At 48.7% G+C, this 12,810-nt stretch overlaps 1 protein-coding gene across 5 annotated transcripts in view; it reads right to left on the bottom strand.

Moving 5' to 3' along the window:
* Positions 1–12,810, bottom strand: part of LOC101945460 (calpain-12) — a 43,979-nt gene that overhangs the window by 17,208 nt on the left and 13,961 nt on the right. For all 5 annotated transcript variants that reach the window (XM_065570845.1, XM_065570843.1, XM_065570844.1 and 2 more), the window contains 7 exons: positions 11,542–11,611; positions 9,162–9,283; positions 6,070–6,203; positions 4,742–4,916; positions 3,123–3,188; positions 2,103–2,188; positions 1,378–1,452 (listed from right to left, as the gene is read on the bottom strand). In XM_065570845.1, the coding sequence (XP_065426917.1) occupies positions 1,378–1,452; positions 2,103–2,188; positions 3,123–3,188; positions 4,742–4,916; positions 6,070–6,203; positions 9,162–9,283; positions 11,542–11,575 (692 nt within the window). In that variant the 5' untranslated portion in view covers positions 11,576–11,611. The remainder of the gene's footprint in view (positions 1–1,377; positions 1,453–2,102; positions 2,189–3,122; positions 3,189–4,741; positions 4,917–6,069; positions 6,204–9,161; positions 9,284–11,541; positions 11,612–12,810) is intronic.

Genomic DNA, 12,810 nt, shown 5'->3' with positions numbered 1-12,810 from the left:
TTAGTCTCAAAGGTGCCACAGGACCCTCTGTTGCTTTTTACAGACCCTAACAAGCTAATGTGGAGTTCAGACCCCACCTTCCATACCACTATTTTTTCCTCCTGTTCTGTTATCCTTCCCACTGAGACAGTACCACTATTCTGAAGAGAAGAGACACATATGTAAATAAAAAAACAAAAAACAAAAGATTAAAAGGGTGGAAGGACCAACTTAGGCTACATCTACACTACAGGGGGGAGTCGATTTAAGATACGCAAATTCAGCTACGTGAATAGCATAGCTGAATTCGACGTATCGCAGCCGACTTACCCCGCTGTGAGGACGGCGGCAAAATCAACCTCTGCGGCTTCCCGTCGACGGCGCTTACTCCCACCTCCGCTGGTGGAGTAAGAGCGTCGATTTGGGGATCGATTGTCGATCCCCGAGAGGTCGATTTCTACCCGCCGATTCAGGCGGATAGTGTAGACCCAGCCTTATACAGAAAGATTATAAGAACTAGCTATGGAGATTTTACATAAATGACTACCAAGATGGGAAAATAACTGCAAGCACTGGAATACTGGAGGACAGATCCATCAATGACTGTTAGTTAGGGAAGCAATGCCATGCTCTGCGTGTCCCTAAACTCTGACTGCCAAATTGCCTTGTTCTGTTCATTCCCTCTGGGGTATCTGGCACTGGCCATTGTTGAAGACAGGATACTGGGCTAGAGGGACCATTGGTCTGACCCAGTCTGGTCGTTCTTATGTTCTTAAGTATATGAAGGGAGAGAGAATTGTTTCATAGATTCATAGATTTTAAAGCCAGAAGGGACCACCATGATCATCTAGTCTGATCTGTAGAGCACAGGCTGGGGACTCCGACCCATTGATTCCTGCATCCAGCCCAATACATTGTTTATGATGTTTCAAGGGGGTTATAATGACAAGTAGTGGGATGGAAGATTTCCTGCCATTGAGGTGTATTAGACTATGCCAGAGTCTCTTGCGGGAAGTGGTGAAACTCTATTGCACAAATCATCTGGCCAAAGCCTTGGAGAATGGACTATAGGGAACAGTTCTGCCTTGACCCCAGGGGGTGTGGACTATATGGGATCTAATGGGGCTTCTTCGTCTCTGATTCTATGATTCTATTAACCTCATTTTCCTCCCCTTCCAAAATCAAATTGAAGACAGTTTGCCGGTCTTCTCTTGTCCCTTGCTAACCCCTCAGTATCCTGCAGCATAGACTCATTGATTGCTAGCATGAAAGCAAATCCAAACTGCACCCCACTTCCGCTGAATCCAACTGACATATGCACTATTTTGAAAAACTCTTTTTTTCCCCAGGGTTGACCTTGATTGGCTGTGAGGGGTTTAATGGGCTGGGGTCTCTTACCAGAACTCTCCATCATCCTTTTTCACCTGCAGAGTTTTCTGGAGTCCTGGGTCCAGATCTAACCACAGAGGTGACCTAAATGCAAAGCAATATGAAGCCATGAGTGCAACAAGGAGAAGAGCAGAGTTCACATGCTATGAGATATTTATTTAAGTGACAAGTATCAGAGGGGTAGCCGTGTTAGTCTGAATCTGTAAAAAGCAACAGAGGGTCCTGTGGCACCTTTAAGACTAACTTCTGTTAGTCTTAAAGGTGCCACAGGACCCTCTGTTGCTATTTAAGTGACAGTTCTGAATGGAAATATAGGATGAAATGGAATATGAGGGCAAATTAGGTGACAATGTCCAGTATGGGGTGTCTTGCACCCAATAGTTAATAACAGTAACAAAAAATAATAATGTAATGTACCTGTGTGTATGTGTGTGTGTGATTATATTCTCTCTAGTGGCAGGAACTCAAAGTACAGTGATGGGGACGATATAAGTAGATAGATACTGTGGTTGGATTGATACACAGACAGAAATTTTGCATAATAAGGCATTTGATTGCTACACCAGGCTGAGCTGTGTTTAATAGATGTCACCATCAAGTTATAGTTCCCATATAAAATGCTAATATATGCATCCTCTGTCCCCAAAAGATATGCACAAGAAGTTTGTAAAGGATTGAGGGAGCTACTGAGTTGTTTTGTGCGGTGTGATTAGTCTCCTTAATGCTGCACTTACTCATCACTCCATCTGCCTGTCCACTCAGACTTGCCCCACGGGTTTCTCAGCTGCAACAATTCTTTCCTCTCACCCTTATAATTCACCTGTGGGTAAAGTAGTTAATTGCACAGAGTGGTCCATGAGCAGAGTTCAGTCTGTACATGTAACACGCATCATCACAACAAAAACGGGTGAAAATCAGTGCAAAAAAAACTATTGATAATTTTTTGGTGTAAATATCGGGGTTTATTTTGGTGGACAGAAAGACCGGGGGGGGGGGGGAGTATTCAGCTGATTAATGCTTTGAATTCTGTTCATCACTGTGGTTTGCTACAAAACTAAAACAAAACTCAAAACACGTCACCTCTGAGTTTAAGAAAACAATATATCTCTAATCCCCAAATTAAACTTTTAATTTGAATAAACTGTTTACTGTTGTAGACTTAGAACTATTAGCCTATAAATAATTATATTTAATAATTGGGCCACACCATTTGCAGTGCATATTCTCAACTTCATCCTTTTCTCCTGTTTTTGGTTTTTTAAACTTTTGAATACTTCCTTATGTTCTGAAACGTATCCTTTAAGCTGTTATCTGCTAGCAGCTTGAAATGTATACGTGGTGGGTATGAGATTAATCAGTAAATTCAGATGCACACGCACTTCAGAGCTTGCATGTGTGCCTGTTTGTTTATTGTGTGTATCTTCTTTCTTCAACAGGCAGCTTTGCATACACACACAGACAAATGTATTATCGTAACACATATCTCTCATGCAATGTATTGTGTTTTCCTAATAAAACAAGTTATTTTGTATACATTTGAATGATACAAATATAGGGTGAAAATCAGAAAAAAAAAAGAATAATCCTTTTTGTAAAACCCAGAAATTTTTCAGTAAAAATTGGTTTAAACTGAAAACAAAGGGGGTTAGCTGTGGTGCCTCTTTCAGTGATGAAACTGAATGCTTCTCTGTCTCCCTGGATGATCCCTACAGAGCAAGGAAAGGAATCTCAGTGCTACCTGGGCATTGGCTCACCTCGTAAATTCCTGTTACAGAATATGCATGCCCTTTCATCAGTCCATGTGCCTCGCCCTCATCACTCTATGGTAAAGTTAACACAAAAGACACACATCACACTCATTTACAGCTCTGATACAAAGGCTCACAGAGGTGTGAACCTAAAAAAGGAAACAGGGAGATGTCATATGTAGCCATTATTCAACAATATACCAGAAACAGCACAACACCTTCTTTAAGAAGATAGAATATAACAGTGCAGGCTTCTGTAGAAACACCTGCTAAACTTAAAGGAACAAATTTGACGTCTTAAGGCAAGTCCTATACAGCAAGACTGTTGCTCCCATTTGCATTAGTCTCAGAGCTGACCTGCAGAAGGGAAAAATGCATTTGTGCTCTTTTTTACTTGTTTATGTGGTATAAAAAAGATCTGAAAAAGATAAGGAAGTTGAAGGGATTTTCTCTGCTTGTTTCTACATCGTGAATATTGATTCTAGTCTTCCCCAGTTTTGCTGGAGATTTCTTTAGGGAGAGAGAACTGGAGCGGGCTCTTCTCAAGTTGAAGTGTAGGTGTGGTGAATCTTTAACAAAGGAAGTTGTTCTCTCATGTCTTATTTGAGCTAAAGGGGTGTTAACACCAAAAAAGAAAAACAGTTAAGGCAGGCTAAAAATACCTCCCTTTCTTAACTGATTTCAGTGTAGTTACGTCTGATATACATTACTCCTGGGGGAATTCTACGCCCCACATTTAAAAATTCTGCATCAAAAAAATTAAAAATCCTGCCCACAGTATTTTAAAATTCTGTATATTTTATTGATCAAATAACACAATATAATCACACCAGTGTCAATTATTTTGGTAATCTACTTCAAAATAGCGGTCAGCAAGTATGTCTAACAATACAGACCGAAAAAAAAAAAAGATTCAGGAAATGTGTTTTGACAAATAGATTCCTTACTAGGCATATTAATACACAACTCCGAGTAATAATTCATTTAAATTACAGTACAGAACCGTATTTCCTGCACTCCTCAGAAGCAGTGCAAAGGCTTGGGGGATTGAGGAGTAACGGAGGAGCTGAGGGAGAGAGAAGTAATTGCTGGGAAGGAGACAGGGTCTGAACCTGGAGGGTTGTTGGGTGTAGGTGGGAGAAATATGGAACAGGTTTGTGGTTTTTCTGTGTGTGTGTTGGGGGGGGAGACTGTTAGGGAGTTGGGGAGCCTTCCCCATGCAGACCCTGGCAGACCCCTAGTCTCTCCCATTCAGTCAGGCACAACTGCCCCTGTCCCCGTGTGTCCCTACAGCCCCACTTCCCTGTCCCCATGAGACCCTGCAGACCCCCTCCCGCATCCCCAAGTGGCCCTGTAGTCTCCCTCCCCAGGCTCAATCAGCCCCAGCTGAATGCTGTCACCCCACTAGCCCTCCTGAATCACAGTCTGTGACCCCCTCAGCTGCCCCGCGTGCCCTGCTCTGTCTGTCCCAGGCCTGCTTACCTGGCCCTGCTGTGCGGAATTCCCCCAGGAGCCATACACCAGTGTATCACAGATGTTGAAAGAGCAGAGATATTCTACAGATATTAGGGGTTTCCTGTGAGGTCTCAGAGACAGATAAAAGGTTGTATGGCGTATGCACTTACTGTGGTGCTTGTCCCTATCAAGGACCCTCTGGCCACCGCTGTTTTTATAATTTTGAAGAAGTCTGGAGATGCTATTGACTTCTCAAGGGGAATGCACTCTCCGATACCTCCAGTGAAGGTCACAAAGGCCTCATTGCTGAAGCCACCATCAATGGCCCCATAGGAGCCATTGAACCTGAAGGGGAAGGAAGAAAATGATTGAGAAAGGGAGAAATAAGCAACGTATTGAAATACAGCCTGACAGGAACTACAAGCAAGTGACTCCGATGAGCTCTCTGCTTCTCCTGTAGCTGTAGTTCACTGGCATGGAGGACACGGACTATGCACATTATTGATGACCTCTGACCCTCAGGTGCAATTTGGGGTGATTGACTTTAGTTTCCATTTTCAACTTTCCTGATAGTTCAGTGGTCCCCAAACTTTTGAGGTTCACACCCCTCTCCCCTCCCCAGAGCCAGGCCTGGGAGTGGGATCGCAGCTGGGGAGGGGGGATGCGGAGAGGAGTAAGGGGGCCGCAGCTGGGGGTGAGTCTGGGGCTGGGAACAGGGCCGAGGCTGGAGGTGGGAGCGGAGCCACAGTCAGATGCATCTCCGCTCCCAGCCCCACTCCCAGCCTTGGCCCCCGGCTGGGAACAGAGCTGCAGCCAGTGGGCGAGGCTGGGGTCGGGCCGGCAGTGGAGCCGTGCCAAGGCTGGGGACAGGGACAGGTGTGGGGCTGGGAGTGGAACAGAGCTGGGGATGGGAAGGGGCTGGGTGTCACTCCCTTCTCTCCCCCCGTGGGGGCTGCCCTGGGCCCCATTGTGCCTCCCTGGATGTTCTACCACACCCATCTAGGGACTTCTCCGATAGTTGCTTTTACAGCTACAGTCCTTTATTCCAGCCCATTGGCACCCATTTGGTGATGTGGGAGAGGGGGTGTCATACATGGTAATAAGTGACGGAGAGTCTAGCAGGAGTCTAGACTGATGTCACATACTCTATGAGGAGCTGGAAGAAGGAGTAAACTGTACTGGTTTAGGGTTTCTCAACACTAGGAAAACAGGCTCTGTTTTAATACATTAACCAACATGATTTTGAACACGACTTTGCACCTAGCATAGACAGGGCAAGACACGTTTAAAGATACGCCAGCTGGTTGTGGTTAACTCAAGGATTCATTTGCTTGGGGCCATTAGCCTGGAAGCACAGTTGAAGTCTCAGTTCCCAGAGAAGGGTCCTATGGAGGTGTGAGGATCGTTGAGGAATGGAAGCCTGGAAGGTACAGGGCTGAGGAAAGAGAGACAACTTATAAAAGTATATTAATGGCTGTCTTGAATGAGAGGCACTTACTTGGCATAGGCCTTCTCCAGGAGAGCCGGCCAGAACTCGTCATGTCCCTCTGAATGTACGAAGGCCAGTTTCCCATTCTTCACAGGTAGCTTGTCATCAACCACCACATCCACCCACTTCCCATACTGCCAGAACTGGAGGGGAGACATAAACAAAACAGTATCCATGGCGACTGTTAATTTTGGCCACAGGCCTTTGGTTTATGGGGCTCCTTTCTGGTCTCCTATATGGTTTAGGGAATTGGTTCCTAGAAATCCTTGGGATTTCTGAGGGCAATGATGTAGAACAGGAGGGAAAGACCAGTGGGGAATTTTCCCCAACATCCTGCCCCGCTCCTGGAGTCTTCAGTACTGATGTAGCAACATTTTACTAAGTTGTACAATGCCAGTGAGGATGGCTGAGACAGGATCGCAGGTAGGGAGAAAATCCTGGCTCTGTTTATCCCTGTGGATCTGGGACAGTTGGTGGGAGCTGGTGGGATGCTGAAGACACCAGTAGTATTGTGCAATAAGTGACTTGCAGCGGTCAAACGAGGTTAGTTCCACAGGGAGCCTACAGACCAAACTGTTGCCCCAGTTTAAAGAGTTGGGGGATATAGATGCCTACCTCACTGCACAAGGGCAAAGGGACGCATGAAAACTCCCCATGTGCACCCTGCTAGTGTCCTCTAACAGACCAGACCTAAGGGAGGATGTGAAGCTGCTCTGAAGTGTGTATTGGAAACTGTAAGTTTGATTGACTGGAAACTGTGCTGTAAGAATCTTGAAAGTGCTTGGTAGGACAGCTACCAAGGTGACAGGAAAGATACTGTGGCACCTATGAATGACATTTGTGGGTTCAAACTACCCAGGTCACTGGTTAAAGTGTCCTATTCAGTTCAGTCTCAAAGGGGGAAGAGATGTGACAAAGTACATAAAAGGTTGTTACAAGGAGGAGGGAGAAGAGAGGGTTACTCACCTTGTGCAGTAACTGAGGTTCTTCGAGATGTGTGTCCCTGTGGGTGCTCCACTCCAGGTGACGGTGCGTCCTGGCGCCGTTGATCGAAGATCTTAGGTAGCAGTGCCTGGTCGGGCCGCGTGTGCGCAGCTGCCTTCTCGCGGCGGCGTTTCAGCCTGTGTGGCGCGCACAGGGCCCAACCCCCTCAGTTCCCAACGAGGCACTGCTACCGAAGATCTCTGATCAACAGTGCCAGGACGCACCGTCACCTGGAGTGGAGCACCCACAGGGACAGCACTTGAAGAAGAATAATTGTTCTTCTTAACCTCTGAGGCTAGGACAAGAAGCAATGAGCTTAAACTGCAGCAAGGGAGGTTTAGGTTGGACATTAGGAAAAACTTCCTAACTGTCAGGGCGGTTAAGCACTGGAATAAGTTGCCTAGGGAGGTTGTGGAATCTCCATCATTGGAGATTTTTAAGAGCAGGTTAGACAAACACCTGTCAGGGATGGTCTAGATAATCCTTAGTCCTGCCAGGAGTGCAGGGGACTGGACTAGATGACCTCTCGAGATCCCTTCCAGTCCTATGATTCTATGAAAGTAGGAATTTTTTGTAATATTTGTCTGAATCCTATGTGTGCCTCAACAGCCCCCTCTACTTTGCATTGCTACTCAGTGGGGGAAAAGGCTTACGTTTGCTCTCAGGGCAGACTAAGAGACACAGGTGTGTGCGTCACCGCCCTGTCTGGGTGGAATGAAGAGAGTTGTTAAGGAACTGGCAGAAACTGACCCAGATCAACAAAGGGTCCAGAGAGCTCCAATGACTTATGAATGGACTCTCAACAGTGGGAAGCTCTGGCCAAGTGGTTGTGAACTCAGCATGATCCGGCCTGGAGAACAAAGGACTGAGGCATGACCAGGAGAGGATAAAGAGTTGGCCTTTTGGAAGAGGCTGGGAGGGGGAGCTTTCCCTATTTGGACTGACTGAGGAAGGAAGTCAGAGAGAGCCAAAGTATGAAAATGGAGTTCTCTACACTTTGGCTGGTGACTTGTGGTTCGACAGGAATACTTTATATTTTAACCTCCATTTCTAGGTACTAAGCTAAGGACTTCCAGTGCTGTGCTGCAGCTGACTAATAAATCTTACTCTTGTTTGGAAAACGCTATTTGGGTGTCCCTGCAAATACTGGGTGAGGTGCACTGGTCCCTGCAGAGCGTACAAGTCTCTACCAGGCGTCTGTCTCAGTTTGACTCTCCGGGCAGAGTTCACAGCATGTAGCAGGAGGGCTGGAGCCCAGTAGTTCAGTCTAGGAGGTGGTGACCCTTGGGGGTCTGGCAAACTTGAAGGGGTTCCTTCAAGAGACTGTTCCAAAGTTGGGGCGTAGCCAAATTCCTGTGGATACGGGACACAAGGTCTTGACCTTGCAACCCAAATAACATCCTTTTATCATAGCTTTTTGTATGCAGTAAACTATATAGAGGGATGAACTTCAGCAGAATGGAAATACCCAGGTTGGGGTGGGGCCAGAACATTGGGGTTAATGCCCCAACTCTTGCAAATAGCACACTGGGACATTTAATGCCTAAAAGTGGTCAGGACTCCAGGTTGGCATCTCACCCATCTCATCTCATCCCATCCAACACCACACACTGCCCCTCAGTACTATACTGGAACAGTGGAGCACCACCTATTGAGTTAACCACATCATTGGGGGAGGGATAGCTCAGTGGTTTGAGCATTGGTCGGCTAAACCTAGGATTGTGAGTTCAATCCTTGAGGGGGCCATTTGAGAATCTGGGGCAAAAATCTGTCTGGGGATTGGTCCCCCTTTGAGCAGGGGGTTGGACTGGAGATGTCCTGAGGTCCCTTCCAACCCTGATCTTCTATGATTTCCTGTAGCACCTACCACCTTTCTAGGTTTCCCATCCAAACACCATCCCTAACTATTTTGTGAGATGTGACAGGGCTAGAGCATAAGGTGGGATAAATGCAGACTGCCATCCTGTTAACAGAAATACCAACAGAACGATGAAACATCTTTACCTTCCATCCGGAATCTACCACTAGAGAGTTGATCCCACTGAATTTAATACCTTAAGCAGTATTTCTCTGTTGCCTATCAAGAGGCTATTGGCTTGCCAGGTCACAGAACTCACTTGAAAATGGAAGATGCCAGCATAATCCCCTAGGTCAAAACTTTGCCCTGCTGGTACCACCCTCTGCATCAGCTGTGGGTGCTGAGCGAGGGATGCAGCTGCAGCCAGGAACCAGCAGTCACCTGTTAGGAGGAGATGTAAATAGATGGTTATGGTCCTGTTGTTTGCATACACGCACCTACACTAGCATCTACTAAAGACAGAGGAACCTGCCCTGATCAGTTTCCTTTGTATGACTCAGGCAGCACCGAGAGAGTGGAAATTTCTTCCACGTTCGTTCCTGGGGCTTCTTTCTTTCTCTTTTCCACAGCTTGAGAGGGGAAAGGGACGGAAGGGAGGAGGCCGTGATATGCTCTTGGTTTCCCTAGTTGGTGTTGGGTTCCTAGGAGACTGCAGCTAGCTGATGCTAATGAAAGCAGCCCCCAGGCCATAACCAGCTCTGGCAGACCCTTGCTCTGATGCACCCCCCAGATGGAGAATCTGTTCCCAACCCTCCTACAGCCCCAACTCATGGTAACGGGCACTGCCATGCAGTGCTGCCCCATGCAGTGCTGGCCCGGCTCTGTATGGCCTGCTGCAAAAAGATGCGTGCAGTGGTGGGTTTCTGAGGTCCTCAGGGCCCAATTCATCGTTGCGTAGCTTCACTCTACGTGCTCAGGGGGACACTGAGGCACTCTGATGATGCCGACAATAATAAATAAAGGCCACACCCTCAGCTGGTGTCAGTCGGCGTAGGTGGTGCAAAGGCCATTAGACTGGGGCTAACCCAGCCCCCGAGCTGCCAGAGGCAAGGCCGGCGGGACGGAGGAAGGAACATGGCCACCGTGCAATGAGCTCTGGCTATTTTGGGCTGCGGCAATGGCCCTTAGCAGGGGAGTTATGAGACCCTGTAGCGGGGTGGCTACCCCGCTCCTGCCCTGAAGGGCCTAAAACAGCCCTGGGGGAAGGTTGCGGCTGGGAGCGGCTAAGCTGGGCTGATTGGGGAAGCAGCTGCAGTTGGGCCACGCCCCAAGCAGGCCCCAGCTGGCCCTGTATAAGAGGCTGGGAGCCAGGAGTTCACCAGTCTCTCTCTGCATTCAGAGAGAGAAGGGCCTGGCTGTAGGGAGCTTGGGCCAGGCCAAAGGCTGAGGAGCTCCAGCCTGGAAAGCCCCAGGCTGCGGCCTAGCGGAAGGCCAAGGGGTACTGGGGGTTGCAGAGGGCAGCCCATGGGTAGGCCAAGGCAGCAGGTCCAAACCCAACCTTGCCTGTGATGAGTGGCCTATACTGCCGTCTGCCCCAGAGAGTGGGGGCTAGTTGGTGACTGGCAATGGCCTTATCCTGAGGTGAGGTGGGGTTAGTGGGTGGGGGTTCCCCTGGGAGGGGAGACCCAGTGTGTGTGGGTATTGCCAGGGGGCAGCACCCAGGGCAAGGGGCACTGGGGTCCTGGGAGGGACACGGGGCCAGTGCAGATGACAAGGTGGATCACCGGCCTGCAGAGGGCGCTCCTGAGGCTGGTGAGCTAATTCCCTGGACAACCAGCAGGAGGGACCGCAGGGGTGAGTCCGATCTCTTACAGACCCATTGCAGCAAAACCTGAGATCTAGCAGCCCTGGGACTGTGTTTGTGGCGGCTGTTCCAGAACTCAGCTGAATCCAGGTGCTGCAGAAAGCCACCTCCACAGCTCCTGCGCTGGGCTGAGTTTGTCCAGAACAGTGAATCTGTCTTCCAGTTTTACTGGGCATATAAAAGGTTGAAAACTGGGCTTTGTTGATCTGCTTAAATGACACAGAATCCTTCTTTAGGAAGGAAGCATGCGTCACGGGTTAGGTCACAGCTGAAATACAGGACGGCAGAGCCATCAGCAAAGAAACAACACAAGCTTCATGGTCCGAACTCTCTTGTAGGAGAAATGGGGGCATTTCTCTCCCTCGTGCACTGAGGAAAGGATTGGGAGATCTGTGATGATTCAGGGAGGCGTATTGCTATGAAATAGGTGTCCAGTACTGCCAGCCCACGCTGTAGAAGGCTCCCACTGACATCTAAACTGAGTGATAGTCACGTCCAGTGATAGTCACGCAAGAGACCGTGAAATGAGAGAAGAAAAAGTAGTTGCAGCTCCAGTTGTAAAGCATGTCATACAATTATAACCGCAGAGCAGTGGCAGAGAAACTGTATTCTGAGCATTTCTATGAATACAGGGTCAGATTTTCAATACGTTAAAACTTCCTTAGCTCTTATTTACCGTTTTTACTCATGTCCAAAATAACAATTAACTATGGATTTGGAAGGCTGGAATGACAATGTCTATCTAGTGGGGTAAAAAAACATTCCTTCAGCTCTTTCTGTGGTGAGAATCTAAAGATTTATATATGTAATTTTATGAAAATAGAAATCACTTTACCTAAAGCTCCCTGGTGTATATCTGTATAATTCATACCCTTGTGGATGAACTTAGGGTAGGGGCAAATCTCCTGGAAGAGAAGCAAATGAAAAGATAAACAGGCACTTGGGTTGATCTTGAATTGAGATCTTATTTATTGTAATCTTTTTTCCCGTGAATGTTGTGCTTTAGGAAAGTTGCCAAGTTGAAGGCCTTTAGTATCAAACTCGATAACAATACAGCCCAGGCAACGGCAGGATGAGCGCCCCCCAAACACACTGCCCCCTACCAATGTGCTTCAACTCCGGCATGGAGGCTCAGAGCCAGTTTCTCTGCTCAGAGCTGGCTCCTTTGACCATAAGAGATCAGGAGGGAAATTCCCCTGGTATGGGGTACCCCCCCCCCCCCCCCCGCCTACCACTGAAGTTCCCTGTAAGCTGTGGGACCAGGTCTCAAGGGCCATGCAGGCAGGGAGAGGTGCTTCTCCCCTGGCCCCAGCGCAGCCCTGACCCCAAGCTGCTGCAGCGGAAGAGGGCTGGGGGGAGTCCTCTCTCCTGGCTGCAGCCCCAGGGCAGCCTGCACCCCAAACCACGCATCCCCAGCCCCACCCCAGAGCCTTCACCCCTAGCCGGAGTCATCACCCTCACAGCCCCAGTCCTGAGCCCCCCTCCCGCACCCCAAACCCCTCATCCCCAGAGCCCGCACCTCCTGCCAGAGCCTTCACCCCCCCTGCACCCCAACCCTCACAGCCCCAGCTCTGAGCCCCCTCCTGCACCCTAAACCCCTCATCCCCAGAGCCTTCACCCCAGCCCCGAGCCCCCACATCACCTCCATATTGGTGCACAGAATACAATTCATTCCGCACATAGCTGTAAAAGAACACTGCTCCCCACCCCAGGATAAAGCTGGTGAAGGCAGCTCCACACTCACACGCAGTGTCGAGTGGGCGTGGTGGAGCAGAGCTGACCGAGAGTCCACTCGGAGACAGAGCCGGGGCGTAGGTTAGAACAGCCCCAGAGCTGCCCTAGTTTAGCTGGGGCTCCAAAGACTGGCTCTTGGAATCATGCAGCCATTGCCAGCTCCCTGGTGCCCCTCTCCGCCATGCGCTGAGTGGAGCTCGGCAACAAGAGGGAATCTGACCCATCTTCTGTCTGCGTGGCCCATTCAATCCTCGAGAAGGCCAGCTGGGGTTGATGTGGGACTTCTTCCCAGTCTGCAGGGTACTGCTGGTTTTTGGTCACACTTTATGTTCCCGTTCCATTTATACATGGGTTAGAAAGGGCCAGGAAA

Source organism: Chrysemys picta, chromosome 17, assembly GCF_011386835.1.
Source record: "Chrysemys picta bellii isolate R12L10 chromosome 17, ASM1138683v2, whole genome shotgun sequence".
NCBI lineage: Eukaryota > Metazoa > Chordata > Testudines > Emydidae > Chrysemys > Chrysemys picta.
Note: the sequence above shows the minus strand (reverse complement) of the source record. Positions and strands in the feature narration are given on the sequence as shown.